Source organism: Thamnophis sirtalis, unplaced genomic scaffold, assembly GCF_051295495.1.
Source record: "Thamnophis sirtalis isolate CommonGarterSnake01/CBP01778 unplaced genomic scaffold, rThaSir2_p1.2 scaffold_1, whole genome shotgun sequence".
Taxonomy (NCBI): Eukaryota; Metazoa; Chordata; class Lepidosauria; order Squamata; family Natricidae; genus Thamnophis; species Thamnophis sirtalis.
Genome location: NW_028261381.1, coordinates 52,243,012 through 52,257,466, shown reverse-complemented (window position 1 = coordinate 52,257,466; position 14,455 = coordinate 52,243,012). Strand labels below are relative to the sequence as shown.

At 44.6% G+C, this 14,455-nt stretch overlaps 1 protein-coding gene across 34 annotated transcripts in view; it reads right to left on the bottom strand.

The window, feature by feature from the left end:
* CLASP1 (cytoplasmic linker associated protein 1) overlaps positions 1-14,455 on the bottom strand; it is a 258,994-nt gene that overhangs the window by 80,526 nt on the left and 164,013 nt on the right. For 20 of the 34 annotated variants that reach the window (XM_087711876.1, XM_087711885.1, XM_087711872.1 and 17 more), the window contains one exon: positions 13,305-13,328. The exons of the other annotated variants lie outside the window; for them this stretch is intronic. In XM_087711876.1, coding sequence (XP_087568002.1) covers positions 13,305-13,328 — 24 coding nt within the window. The remainder of the gene's footprint in view (positions 1-13,304; positions 13,329-14,455) is intronic. 34 annotated transcript variants of the gene reach the window in all.

Genomic DNA, 14,455 nt, shown 5'->3' with positions numbered 1-14,455 from the left:
AGGAATGATGCATGTGGCATGGGTTGAATTAATGATGATAACTCAGTCTATATATTTCTATCTTATCAGAAAGTATTATGTAAAGGTTTTGATTGACTAAAGCCAGAATAGGCAATAGGGAAAACATGTGGGCCTCTTTGGTGATAATTATAATAAGGATGGACTTATCTTAAGGAATGGGGTTGCTAAATACATGTCATAAAGTGAAAGCATACATTTATGAACAAAAAGATTTAATTGTATGTCAGAATGAACAAAATCCAGAAAGTTGTTGAATGTATAAAAGCAGAAATCCATTGGAAGGTTACAGCTACATATTATGTCCAATAGATGGGAATTGTGGGAGAATCAGGGATGAATTTTGTTTAAAACTCTGAAACCTTAAGAAGGAATGCAATCTAAGGGGAAATATAGGTAGTTGTCAACTTACAACAGCTTGTTTAGTGACCTTTCAAAGTTACAGCAGCACTGAAAAAGATTTATGACCATTTTTCACATTTACAACTACATAACTTGCTTAGTTATGATGGTTGCTTAGTTATGATGGTTGCAGTGTGTTACTGATTTAAAAACTTCAGTGATTCATTTAACAATGGTGGCAAGAAAGGTCATTAAATGGAGAAAAACTCACTTAACAAATGTCTCACTCAGCAACATACATTTGGGGCTCAATTGTGGTCCTAGGTCAAGAACTACCTGTATTGAACTAGGAGACATGAATAGGGTGGGAATGAGATGAGATAATTCAGAAAAAGAGACTGGGCCATTTGGAGACCCACGAATGAATCAGAATGGTGACTGTTTGGCAAATATTTTCTTAGAAAAGGGACTATTTGTAATATATGGTTTAAGAATACGTATCTATTAGTTTATACATACAACATGGGAATGAATAAGGAAACAACTACCGTATTTTTCAGAGTATAAGACATACCAGAGTATAAGACGCACCAAGGTTTTGAAGAGGCAATTTTTTTAAAAAAGTAGGTAGGTAGGTAGGGGTATAGAGAGGGAGAGAAAGAGATAGAAATACAGTAGGTAGGTAGGGAGAGAAAGAGTAGTTAGGTAGGAAGGTAGATAAAGGGATAGAGATAGTGAAATAGAGAGAGAGAGATAGTAGGTAGGTAGGGAGAGAGAATGAGATTAGGTAGGTTGGTAGGTAGAGGGATAAAGAGAGAGAGAGAGAGGGAGGGAGGGAGAGAGAGAGAGAGAGAAAGAGAGAGAAATACAGTAGGCAGGGTTGGAGGGAGAGAGAGTAGGTAGGTAGATAGATGTTTCCAGGCGTATTTATCCTTGTGCTGGAAAAAGAAATCGTTGACAATCTTCAGCATCTAAGACTTTGTTTCTGCTGGCACAGCACTTGATCAATGTAATTCTCATCAATCAGTTAAAGAGTTTTCCAAAACAAAAAAAAAAGTTTTTGCACTCTACAAACCTCCCAAAAACAGCCAGTTTTTCACGAAAATGGGCCCGTTTTTTTTAAGGCATGAATAGCCTGGGGGGGGGGCTTGCAGAGTGCTCCTGGGGGTGGGGGTGGGGCAAAAACGAGGAGAAAATGGGCCCTTTTTTGTCAAAATAATTGCATGCACAGCCTTATGGAGGCTTATAGAGTGCTGCTGGAGGCTGGGGGAGGGGGGCAAAAAACAGCCTGTTTTTTGCTCATTTCTGCCCTCCCCAGCTCCAAAGAGCTCTCTGAAAGCCTCCATAAGGCTATGCACAGCCATTTTGATGAAGGGGCGGGGCTTCGGGAAGCAAAAAATGCTGTATTCGATGTATAAGACGCACCCAGATTTTCAGCCTCTTTTTGAGGAAAAAAGGTGTGTCTTATACTCCGAAAAATACAGTAATTTGATTTATGAACAAACATAGAAAAATAAGTGAGATATACAAGTTGTAAGAGAATTTATATGTGAAGGGCAGACTATTATTTAGTAATGTCTAAAGTGAATATATGAAAGAAGTAACGCAAAACTAGAACCATGGCCAGAAAAGGAAGTATGAGTTTTGTATGAAGTATTAGAAGATAAACACATACCCAATATCTCCCAATATAATTAATAATGTAAAATATTTTACATTTAATAATGCAAATAAGGATAATATAGAAACTTCTTAGAATAGAGTAACATAGAAATGTGTGCAGTTACTCTAGTGGGAAGTTAAAAAAAGCATGCTTAAGTGGAATGATGAAATAATAAAGGCCATGGAGGAGAAAAAGATGATTGTAAGAGAATAATTGCTGCAAAAAGATAAGGATATGAGAAGCCAACTGAATTGGATATATACAGTGAATATTCACGAATTGAAGGAAAGGTATTAGATTATGCATAGAGAGAGAAAAAAATGCAAAAATTATCAAAGAAGCAAGGAAACGTTAAGGTTATAGGAGGTAGATAAAATACAGTATAGTTTTGATGGAATCAGATTATTTTAGAAGTAGGTGAAAAAAGTTCCACCAGTGTATGGAATTCAATATTAAAAATCATCAAAGGATTTGTGAGAAAACCAAGGAAATTCTGGAATAAATTCTAGCAGCAGTATTTTAGAGATCTGAATGTGAAATCATTACTGTAAATGTTGTGTCAAAGAAAAAGCAATAATGAAAAGGAAACAATAAATTATTCAATGATACTGAAAAATGGTAAAGCTGCAGGTGAAAGACAGTGCAACTGGAAACATGGGTATGTTTTGCTTATGGCATGGTTGTGCAACCTTGATTCTTCTCTATTCAAAGAGAAGCATAACAAGAATAGAAACATCAGGGAATGCATTGAAGATAATTCTGATTGAAAACATACAGAAAGAAAATTTGATAAGTGCAGTGTGGCTTTATTGTTCAGCAAGGCTGTGTAGATCAGATTTTTGTTCTTTAGCAAGTCACTAGGAAAAAGGGGACGGATGGACTGTGTATTAGTGGATTTAGAGAAAGTTTTATATATTTATCCAATTTTGAGGCTGCCTGACTCCATAGCAACTCTGGGCAGCTTACAAGTAAAAAGATATGTGTAAAAAGAAATAATTGTCAACCGAAGATAAAATTAATGCCAGCACTATCCTAGTGGATTACATTAAGAAACAGACACCATACAAATCTAAAACTACTTTTATTAGAGCAGCTATAGTTACAGAATGTTGCAGATCTAAATGGCTTACAATTCCTCCTTTTATTTTCATGATAATTGGGGATGAGGTGGGAAGACTGTCTGATGCATTTTCATAAACTAATTTCTTAGCCTATGCTCAAGTTTAATTTATCTGACTGTTGCCTTGGTAATAGATCATCCCACTGTCCTTCAAGGCCATCCTTTTTATTTACTATGATTAATAGCACTGAATTATGGAATGGTTTATATGAATACACAGAGAAGGTTAATTGCTAAATGCCATAAGAATGATATATGATGGAAGCAAAGCATGTATAAGAATAAATTGAATATTAGTTGAATTTCCACACTAACAAGGAGTAAGACAATGATGTGTGATACGTCCTATATTATTAATTTGTTTCCAAATTCTACTGTATAATTGAATAAATGTTTAGGATGAAATCTGAGATATGTTGAAGGTGTGAACAGTAGTGGCCAAAATTGTGGAAACCCTTTGGGAAAAGTGTATTTTCTAAAACTAGCTAATAACACCACTTTTTTTGAGTAGTACCATAAAATTAAATATCAATGGAAAGATAATTTAATCAAGAATGTAATGCAATAACTTTTATGGGCTATTCCCAGGCCATTCCAGCAGTGGAATATAATTATCTTGAAACTCCAAAAGAAAGTAATGTTATAAGCCATCAAACCTCAAAAATATACTTTTCCCAAAAGGTTTCCACAATTTTGGCCACTACTGTATCAGTGGTGGGTTCCTATCAGTTCGCATGAACCGGTAGTGGTTTGCAGCCTGGGTCACTGGAACTGGCAGTGACCCAGGTCTGTCACGCCCCCGAACCGATTCCCCAGTTGGCGGCGCCATCTTGTTTTTCAATTCCGTGCATGCGCAGAACAATTTTAATTGCACTGTGCATGCGTGCACAGCACGCATCAAGCACACGTGCACAAAGTGTGCACTACCAGCAGTAGTGCCGGGCGGAACCCACCCCTGTATTTTATGATTTTGTATGGAGACAATATTATGCTGTTGGCTGAAAATCCCATCAATCTGTAGTAAATGTTGGACTATACAATGAAACAACTATGGATATGAAAATGAGGCACCTGTTAATTTTTGATCCTATAGTGGTGCTTGCATATCCCTTTTGGAATATGACCTAAAGATTATTTGTTCTTCACATTAAGTCCTAAAATCAGATAAATGGAATCCAATTTTAAAAATGATACAAAAACATCTTATGTAGAGGTTATACAAAGGTTACGTACAGACATGCGCAGCACACTGCCATATCTTAGTAACCGATTACCTCAACTGTCTACGAGCTCACCTAATTAGTAGAACTAGGCACTACCAGGAACTATTGTGTTATGTGAGATTCAACCCTGGCTGGGATGGTCTTAGAGATTGACAAGGGAAATAAGAGGTAATAAGCCAATGATAACGTTGTTGCTATATATCCTATTTTCTGCTTGTTAAAACTGTATAAAAGCCAAATCGACAGTTGACTTACCTGAACGGTCCTTCTATGTGTGCTGCGAGGGGAATCCAAGCATGGGTTAACTTTGTCCATTAGCCTAGAGACTGAGTTATGCAAATTGATGACCACGCCTCCTCTGACTGGATGGGTCAGTTTTGTACGAAGTCAGCCATTTAATGATGTATAACAATAACAACGATGGCCGTAGCCCAACAGGTATACAAACATGTCAGAAACACAAGTTACAAACTAGTCAAGTCAGTCATAGTCAAGTCATAGATCAGTGAAAGTCAGTCAAGTAAAAAAGTCACGACAGCCCTGGCCAGCCGAAGCTGCGGGCGGGTTTGGATTCCCCTCGCAGCACACATAGAAGGACCGTTCAGGTAAGTCAACGGTTGTTCTCCTGTGTGCTGCTTGGGGAATCCAAGCATGGGACATGCCAAAGCAATTAAGATCCAGGGCGGGAGCTAGGCTGGCCAGGGTCCCCCATGGGGGAAAGCACCTGTTGCAGCACACGCCGCCCAAAGGAGGCCTCAGCCGAGGCATGCACATCAACTTTGTAATGTCGGATGAACGGCAAAGGCGAAGACCAGGTAGCCGCTCTACAGATTTCTTCCACTGAGGCTTGCGTGGCCCAGGCCACCGTGGTAGCCGCACTCCTGGTAGAGTGAGGAGTAATGCACCTGGGTACCTGTCGAGATTGACTGTCATAAGCAAGAGCGATGCACGCCTTCAACCATCGACCTATCGTATGGGAAGAAACCTTCTGCCCCATGGATGATGGCTGAAAGGACACAAAAAGCGCTTCCGATCGCCTGAAGGACGCTGTGCGTTTCACATAGTGACGAAGAACTCTGCGCACATCCAGGTGATGCCATTGGCGCTCCTGCGGATGAGAAGGGTTGGGGCAAAAGTCCGGGAGGACGAGCTCCTGAGCCCTGTGAAATAATGTGTTGACTTTTGGTAGAAAGGCTGGGTCCAAACGGAGAACGACTCTGTTGGGATGGAATATACAGAGGTCCGCCCGAACTGACAGTGCCGCCAATTTGGAAACCCACCTGGCTGATGTAATAGCCACCAAGAACACGGTTTTGAGTCAATAGACGAAGACTGATGGAAGTAATAGGTTCGAATGGAGAGTCCATAAGCGCCCTGAGCACTAATGTCAAATCCCACGTAGGGTAGCAGTGCACGGTCGGAGGCCGGATGTTGGCCGCCCCCTTCAGGAAAGCCTTGACTTGCGAATGCTGAGACAAGGAACGTCCCTCACCGCCCCCAATCACCATAGCAAGGGCCGTGACCTGCCTGCGAAGCGTATTGGATGCCAAACCTTTGTTAAGTCCAGATTGCAGAAAGTCCAAAACCCGGGGCACCGAATCCTGGAGGGGACCTGCCCCAGTCCGGCGGCATCACCTGCAGAAGGCCTGCCAGGTAGCCTCGTAAATCCGAGTGGTGGAGGGGCGATGGGCCGCTTGAATTGTGGTGATGACCTCGTTGGAATAATGAAGCTCGGTCAGAAGAGCCCGCTCACGTGCCACATGGCTAACTGCAACAGCTGGGGGTTCGGATGTACGAGAGCCCCCTGCCTGAGGTGGATCTGTTCGTCCGGAATTCTCCACAGGCACGAGATCGACAGGTGCACCAGGTTGGCATACCAGGGGCGACGGGACCACATCGGAGCCACTAAGAGAACCTCCGCCTGCTCCGTCAATATCTTCTGGATGACCGCCGGTATCACTGGCAGCGGTGGGAAAGCGTAGAGAAGGCCGGCCGGCCACGGGCTGCACAGGGCATCCACCCTCTCTGCCCCGGGAGTCACATATCTGGAGTAAAAGCGAGACAGTTGTGCGTTGTGAGGTTGTGCGAACAAGTCCACTACTGGATTGCCGAATCGGCAAGAGAGTTGTTGGAAGAGGTCGGGGTGGAGTTGCCACTCCGCATGATCCACTGTGGCTCTGCTCAACCAATCTGCTTGGACGTTGGAGTCACCCAAAATGTGTTCCGCCCGGAGCGACAACAGCCTGGACTCCGCCCAATGATGCAACTTCTCCGCCTCCAACATGAGGGCCCTGGAATGCGTGCCCCCTTGGCAGTTGACATGCACCTTGGAGGCCACATTGTCCGTTAGGATCAGCACATGGTTGTGACTCACAATGTCCTGGAACTCCCGTAGGGAGAGACGGATGGCTCGGAGTTCTAGCCAATTGATGCTGTTGCTCAGCTCTTGACTCGACCAACGGCCCTGTGCCACCCGGTTCAAGGCATGGCCACCCCATCCGAAGAGACTGGCATCTGTCGTAACTTGGATACGATCCGGCTCCTTGAATGGGCACCCCTTGAGAAGCTTGGAAGATGCCCACCACCGAAGGGATCTGAGAGGCTTGGATGGCAGTCGAACTTTGAGTTGCAAATGACTGGTGTGAGACCTCTGATAGGGGAGCAGGAACCATTGCAGTGGCCATGTGTGAAATCTGGCCAAGGGAACGATGTCGATGCAGGAAATCATCTTCCCTAAAAGCTGGGAGAGCAGGGCCAGGGGCACAAGCCGCTGAGCTGACACCTGGGTCGCCAGTCGTTGAATACTCTGACGTCTCTCCAGGGACAGGAAGACTTCGCATGTGGCAGAATTGATTACGGTCCCTAAGTGAAGCAGAGATGTAGTCGGCTGCAGATGACTCTTGGGGAGGTTCAGGACAAAACCATGCCTACGCAGGGAGTCCATTGTTACTTGAAGATCCCAGAGGGCCTGTTCCCGAGACGACGACAGGACCAAGATGTCGTCTAAGTAACAATTTACTCTCACTGGAACCGAGTGAAGCAAAGCCGCCACCACCGCTCGGAGCTTGGTAAAGGTGCGTGGGGCCGAGGAGAGACCGAAGGGTCGCCCTGGCGGATGGATGCCAAGATGCTCTTTAAGGACTGCATTTTGAACCTTTGGTACTTGATGTACCAATTGAGTCTTTTCAGATCTAGAATGGCCCGCCATCCCCCTGAGTTCTTGGGTACCAGAAACAATATTGAGTAAAACCCCAGGCCTTCCTGCCCTTTGGGAACCTGTTCTATGGCGTTGATGGATATGAGATGATATATTTCGGCTTCCATGAGACGCCGCTTCACGGAGCATCTGGGAACTGGACACCTGATGAATCGCGTCGGGGGGATGGAGAGAAATTCCAGGGTGAGGCCCAGCCTCACCACCTGAAGGGCCCAGGCGTCGGATGTGGTCTCCACCCACTGATGAGCGAAGGCCAGTAGACGGCCGCCAACCGGAACCTCACCTTGGGAGTCACCGGTACATCCGAAAGGACCAGTTACCAGATCCACGAAAGGACCTCCTATTGTGGGATTGCGCCTGATGCTGTTGGCGTCCCCTATCCCTGGCCCCCGCACGGTCCTGGCCGTGATCCTGTGGCTGGTGAAATGGCCAGTTGTAGTGGGGAACAAAGGGAGCCGCTGAATATCCCGAGTAGCCACCTCGAAAGGATTGGTGTCTGTTATATGGCTGCTGTCTCCTGTTATTGCGTCCCCCAGTGGAAGGGAGCACCTTGCGTTTGTCCCTGGTCTCTATGAGTATGGGATCAAGCATGGATCCAAATAATGCCCCGCCCTTGAAGGGCGTGGATGCCAGGCGCCATTTAGACTTAACATCTGCCTGCCCATGGCGAAGCCACAACAGGCGTCTCGACGCCACATTGGACACTACAGCTCGAGAAGCGAATTTGGCCGCATTAAGAGTGGCATCCGCCGAGAATTCCCGGGCAGCCATAACCTTAGTGACATCTCTCAGGCTGGGGGGTCAAATCGTATGCCCCTCAGATAGGGTCCGCAACTTGGGAGTCCTCCTGGATCCACAGCTGACTTTTGAACACCATTTATCAGCTGTGACCAGGGGGGCATTTGCCCAGGTTCGCCTGGTGCACCAGTTGCGTCCCTACCTGAACCGGGAGGCTCTCACAACAGTCACTCGTGCCCTTGTGACCTCTAGGCTGGAGTACTGCAACGTGCTCTACATGGGGCTGCCCTTGAAGAGTATTCAGCGACTTCAGCTTGTCCAGAATGCAGCCGCGCGAGCGATCGTGGGTGCGCCTTGTTTCACCCAGGTAACACCTATCCTCCGCGAGCTGCACTGGCTGCCTGTTGGTCTCCGGATTCGCTTCAAGGTGCTAGTTGTCACCTACAAAGCCCTTCATGGTATTGGATCTGGTTACTTGAGAGACCGCCTGCTGCCAATTACCTCCACTAGACCAATAAGATCCCACAGACTAGGCCTCCTCCGAATTCCATCAGCCGCCCAGTGTCGACTGGCGACTACCCGGAGGAGAGCCTTCTCTGTGGCTGCTCTGACCCTCTGGAACGAACTCCCCGTGGAGATTCGAACCCTCACCACCCTCCAGGCCTTCCGCATAGCCCTTAAAACCTGGCTGTTCCGACAGGCCTGGGGCTAAAGACTTACAGCCCCACTCCGAATGGTATGATTGTTGTGTTTTTAGCTGTGTATGGTCTCTATGTTCTGTAACTCGTTTGTTCCCCCCCCCCTTTGAATTGTGAGCCGCCCTGAGTCCCCTCAGGGAAAAGGGCGGCATACAAATAAAGTAAATTCAAATTCAAATTCAAATCTTGGTGAAGACGCACCTCATCAGGGGCTAGTCTCTCCTGCAATTGTTTGAGCCAAAGGATAGAAGTTCTATTAAAGAACGACGCTGCAGTAGCAGTGCGCAAGGCCCAGGCCGCAGCCTGGTGAGTCTTACGAATGACAGTCTCAGCCTTGCGATCCTCTGCCTTTAGACCTTCAGAGATTTCAGAAGGAATGAGAGCCGGGGAGGCCAGGGCCGCTACTGGCGGATCCACAGTCGGGAATTGCAAAATACCTTCCAAATCAGGAGTGGAAGTTTATAGTTTCCTGTCCCCATTGCTGGGAGGGGTAACCGCAGTCGGTTGGTCCCACTGTTTTTGAATAATATCCATAAAGAGTTTTGGAGAAGGAATAACCTCCTGCAGTGAGACCGGCTCAGCGAAAAGGTGCTCGGTGGTATCAAGGCCTACTGCAGAGCTATCCTTAGAAGCCACCTCTCCCATATGGGTAGTGGCCTTAGCTTTATATAATAAGGACTTAAATAACGTGGGCCGAAACAAACTAGAGGAATTAGGTTGATCAAATATCGAGCCCTCATCATCAGAGAAATCTCTATCAATCAACTCCCCTTTCTCCACTAATGCTGAATCCTCGCTGTAAGTAGAAGGAAGAGGCGAATAAGGCCCAGCTGGAAGATCAGGGAGATCTACCTGAGGGACCTGGAGGCTAGGCCCACAAGGGGCACTGGCAACCACAGGGGCCTGGGTTCTACGGATCAATTCAGCGTCCACCCCCCTGGAAATAGCTGCAGAGATCATTTGGTAAAGATCTGGTGAAAGGCCGTGATCATAGCCTTCCATAGGCCTTAGGCCTGCAGCAGTAGGAGTAAAGGTGGCAGAAGGCCCAGCACGTGGCAGCAAGTAGGCCGAGGCAGCCTGGGCCTCAGCAACGACTGGGGGAAGTTGGATCCCCAACCCCCCCCCCGCCCCAGCCTCCAAAATAACAGGCAAGGGGCGATCAGGAGACCAGGCCTGGTGTCCTGCTGACTGCGGAATAGGGGCTGGTGAAATTCGCTGAGGCACTAGCATGGGAGGAGAAACTCTACCTTCCCCAGAAACCTTAGATGCGGTCTTTGATTTATCCTTTTTCTTATGACCCTTATCCGGAGCCCCGGAGGTCTCCCTGGGCCTCTGACTAATGGCTCTAGATGCGGCCCTGCCAGGCCTCAAGCTAACCCCCGCTTGGGCAGAATGCTGGGCATCAGTAGAGGGCTCTACAATACCTCCTGAGGTGGATTGATCGGCCATTGCAACTTAGAAGTGAAAAGACTCAATTAGTACAAAAGGCACCGGTTTACTATGTAAGAACTGCAGGCCTCGTGGTCAACAAAGGAAGCAGCAGTGCGATCCTCTCACCAGGGTGACTAGGCTCGAAGTGAGGGAAGTGGGAGGGGCGATGACTCAGCAGCCTTCCCAGCGCTAAGGAGTACAAAGCCCCGATCTCAACTGCCTAGGGCGCATGCGTCAGAAACGGCCCCAAAATGGCGACCGCAATTCAAGCGCCTAATTTAAACTTGCCCTGTAGTCCACAAGCCGCCCTGAAACTCCGCAGCGTGGAGAATGCTGGTGGCACCGGCAGAACGCTCCCGTCGCGCTCAGCCATCAAGGAGTCGGACAGACCACGCTGCGAACGGCGGGCGAACCAGCTGATCCTGGATGAACCGCGCTGCGAACGGCGGGAGTCTCGGGCATCCAATGCGGCTGAAGGGCTCCAGGCGCGGCCACGGCAACATCGGCAAAGCCTCGTTGCAAAACCCAGTTGGTAAGCCCAAAGGCAATTACGGGCGAGAAAACCGGGCGTCAAGCCCCAATCTAAATGTCTCCAAGCGGCAGCTCCCAAGCCCCAAGGTAGCGGCTGCAATACCAGTAAATACCTGCCACACGGGAAAAGGGGTGGAAGGACTGGGCAGACAGCGAACTGTCGCCTCTCCTTACTATGCCATAATGACTCTCCCAAACATCCACTCGAAGAATCCAAAGGGTAACAAAATTTGTCTCAGAAGTCTGGAGAAAATTGGTATACGTCTCGTCTGGCTGGACTGAGTTAAAAAACTGACCCATCCAGTCAGAGGAGGCGTGGTCACCAATTTGCATAACTCAGTCTCTAGGCTAATGGACAAAGTTAACCCATGCTTGGATTCCCCAAGCAGCACACAGGAGAAAAACTCTGCGCAGGCAGATAGACATTTTGGAAACCTGCTATGATGGATTCCTGAGTCCTTCAATCTTATTTATTCATTGAAGAAAATAATCCAAAGCTATTTATTTTTGTGGGGAAAAAACTGTGAATCTTTGTCTTCAGTAATTGAGGTGCTCCTCTTGAACAGGAGATGTTGATGTTCACCAGTTGGAAAAGTTACAAAACTATTTCCAAAGAGTTTGACTCTACCAGTTCACTATCAGGTAGACTGATAATGGAGGGTATTCGATACAATTGTCAATCCCCCCAACCCCCTCGATGAGTAGTCAATTAACTAAGATGATCCTAAGATGAGTATTCCTTTTGACTCTTTGTTTAATTAGGTTTTCTTTACTTTTAGGACCTGTGAAGAGAATAGATCATGTTTCAGGTCATATTTCTATAGAAATATTGAAAATTCCAAAAGGTGCACAAGCATTACTGTAGAGTCAAGAATAAACAGGTGTTAAGTGGATATTGATTGAATATACTAGAAATGAGAGTGATCAGTATACAGAAAAATACAGTGAGATAAATGCAAATAAAGATTCAATTGCCAAACAAATAAATGAGTGTGAAATTTGATAAGATCCTCAAAAGAAAGAGGAAAGAACTTCAAAAAGCAAAATGTGATATATAAACTAGTGTATGAACATGATGGAATAAATGTGGCTTGCAAGGATGGATAATAAAGATGAGGTGTAAAGTTTGGTATAAATGAGATATTTATTTTTCTTGCCTCATGCTTTAATTTCCTTGGCTTACTGTCTCTTATTCTCTTCTGCACTTAACATAAAGTTACTTACCCCAAAAAGGAGTAATAAAATGAATGTATGTGTCTATAGTGCAGCAGTGGTCTCCAACCTTTCTGGCTTGGCAGACTAGCCGAGGAGGCTGCAGTGACCCGGAGCCGGGGGGGGGGGGGGGGGGAGGGAATGGATGTATGTGCACACAGCTTTCACAAAAGCAGCTTTCTGCACCTGTGTGAGCACTCACCCATCACTTCTATGGTACTCAACGTGCTGCGGCCTTGCACTGGGCTACGAGCTGGAGGTTAGGGACCTCTGCAGTACAGTACTGATGAAATTGGTTAGGGAGGGATGAGAATGAATCTGTGCAGGAATAAATCTGCCATTTCCCCATTTCCATTTTTTAAACAAAAATAATTCAGTTTGAATAACATATTGGTTTAAAAAATCCAAGTTTAATGCAGCAATGGCCAAGAACCAAAATGAAAACAAAGCCATCTATTTATGACAAAAGTTACTATTTCTGCACAACCAATAAGAGAACTGGAAAAAGTCTCCTGCCAATAAATTTAAATATCTTTTAACATTCTGCACTGAGTACTCTTCTCATAGAAATAAAAAGTCCAACGTATTCATTTCTCTACTCCAGATATTCATTGTTACAGTATCTGGTTTATAAATTTAAATTTGAGTAAAAATATATGTAAGATGTAAATTTCTTGTTTTATATTTAATGGTATATAGTGAATGACATTCATGAATGACTTAAAAGTTACATACTGTCTAAGCCTAACAAACCTATTGGGGAGGTGGGGCATATTGTATAATTGTTTTCTCGCTCTTTATCATTCTTATTCTTAATTTGTTGTTTGTTATTATTCATACACTGTACTTTACTGTTTGTTATACTGTGAGAGCCCAGAGAGTCTGGAGTCAGATGTTGCCTAAATTGAATAAATTAAATTAAGTTGTGCCTAGGAGTTAGGAGAAAGAGACAATAAAGGGATACGATAGTTCCAACATGAGGAAAGAGTCCAAACAACATGCAAGAGTCATGCAAGAGGTACCAGCAGACACGGATGAAAACCAGGGAGTACTCGGGTGATAACAGAGACCTGGTAAAGTTGGAGACAGACCTGTTATACAGACAGCTTACCCTCAGCTTTACTGGTAGTACCATCTTTAAGCAAATTAAAAGAATAAGGAGAGTGATAAGAGGGAATTCGTTAGTAATATCAGCAGAAGTGGGCAGGGTGTCTTTAGTATCACAAATGAGGGGAAAATCACATCAGTCAAACAAAGTAAAATAAATTAGTTAATAAAGTAGAACCACAGAAAGATTTCCTTTGCCTATTTTCTTGTTTTCACACAACATACATTATGATGCATTTCTTCCAGAATTATATATGCTACTTAGCAGAACCTGCAAACTATAAATATGTATTCATTCTTCTACTAATTTAGCAAATATCTCTTCACCACATACCAAATCATAATAGCAGCTCCAATTGACTAAAAATGACCATATAATGCACTGTTAATATAAGCAGCTAACATAATCACACCTTTTACTGTATTAATGCTGCTGCACAGAGTATTTAATGCTCAAGTATGAGTAGGTCTGAACAAGAAACAAACAAGTTAAATTAGTTCTGCTTTTAGTTTGTTTGTGAATTTTTTTCCATGTATTTTGTTATCATGAATACAAATTTATGGAAACAGTGGAGGAGCTGCTTAAGAAAATGAGGTGTCGAAGTTTCCAATGCTATTGTAATATCAGAATAAAATATCACCCAGAGATCTTATATACCTGAACACTATGAAACAAAACTAGTCATTAGAGATATCTACAGGACAGAAGGTTTTCATCAAAACGACAAAAGCAGCTTCATGTTATAAGCTCTTCCCTTTTCATGTGTGCATGCAAGATGACAACGCAAGTGAAGAAAAATAGCACTTGCAACATGACAGTGTTTTTGTTACCTGTCCTCCCATTTCCCCATGGATGCTTCTGCCAATCAGTCACAATTTTAAGCTTTAGGGGACTATCATCTATTTTCTGTGATATCAAGGATCTATCTAAATATTTAAAAAGTATTCTAGTTATCACAAGATGGTGTAAGTAATTTCATAATATCAAATAGGCAAAAGACAAAGAAAATGAGCACAGTCAAGACCCAGTTTAGATTCCCAGATCAGAAAATTATGAACTGTGGACCACTTCTATCAAACCTTTTGTGAAATTAGAGTATTTCACTGAAAAATCCTGACTTGCTTATATTTTTCTATTAATTAAAAAGTTTCTTA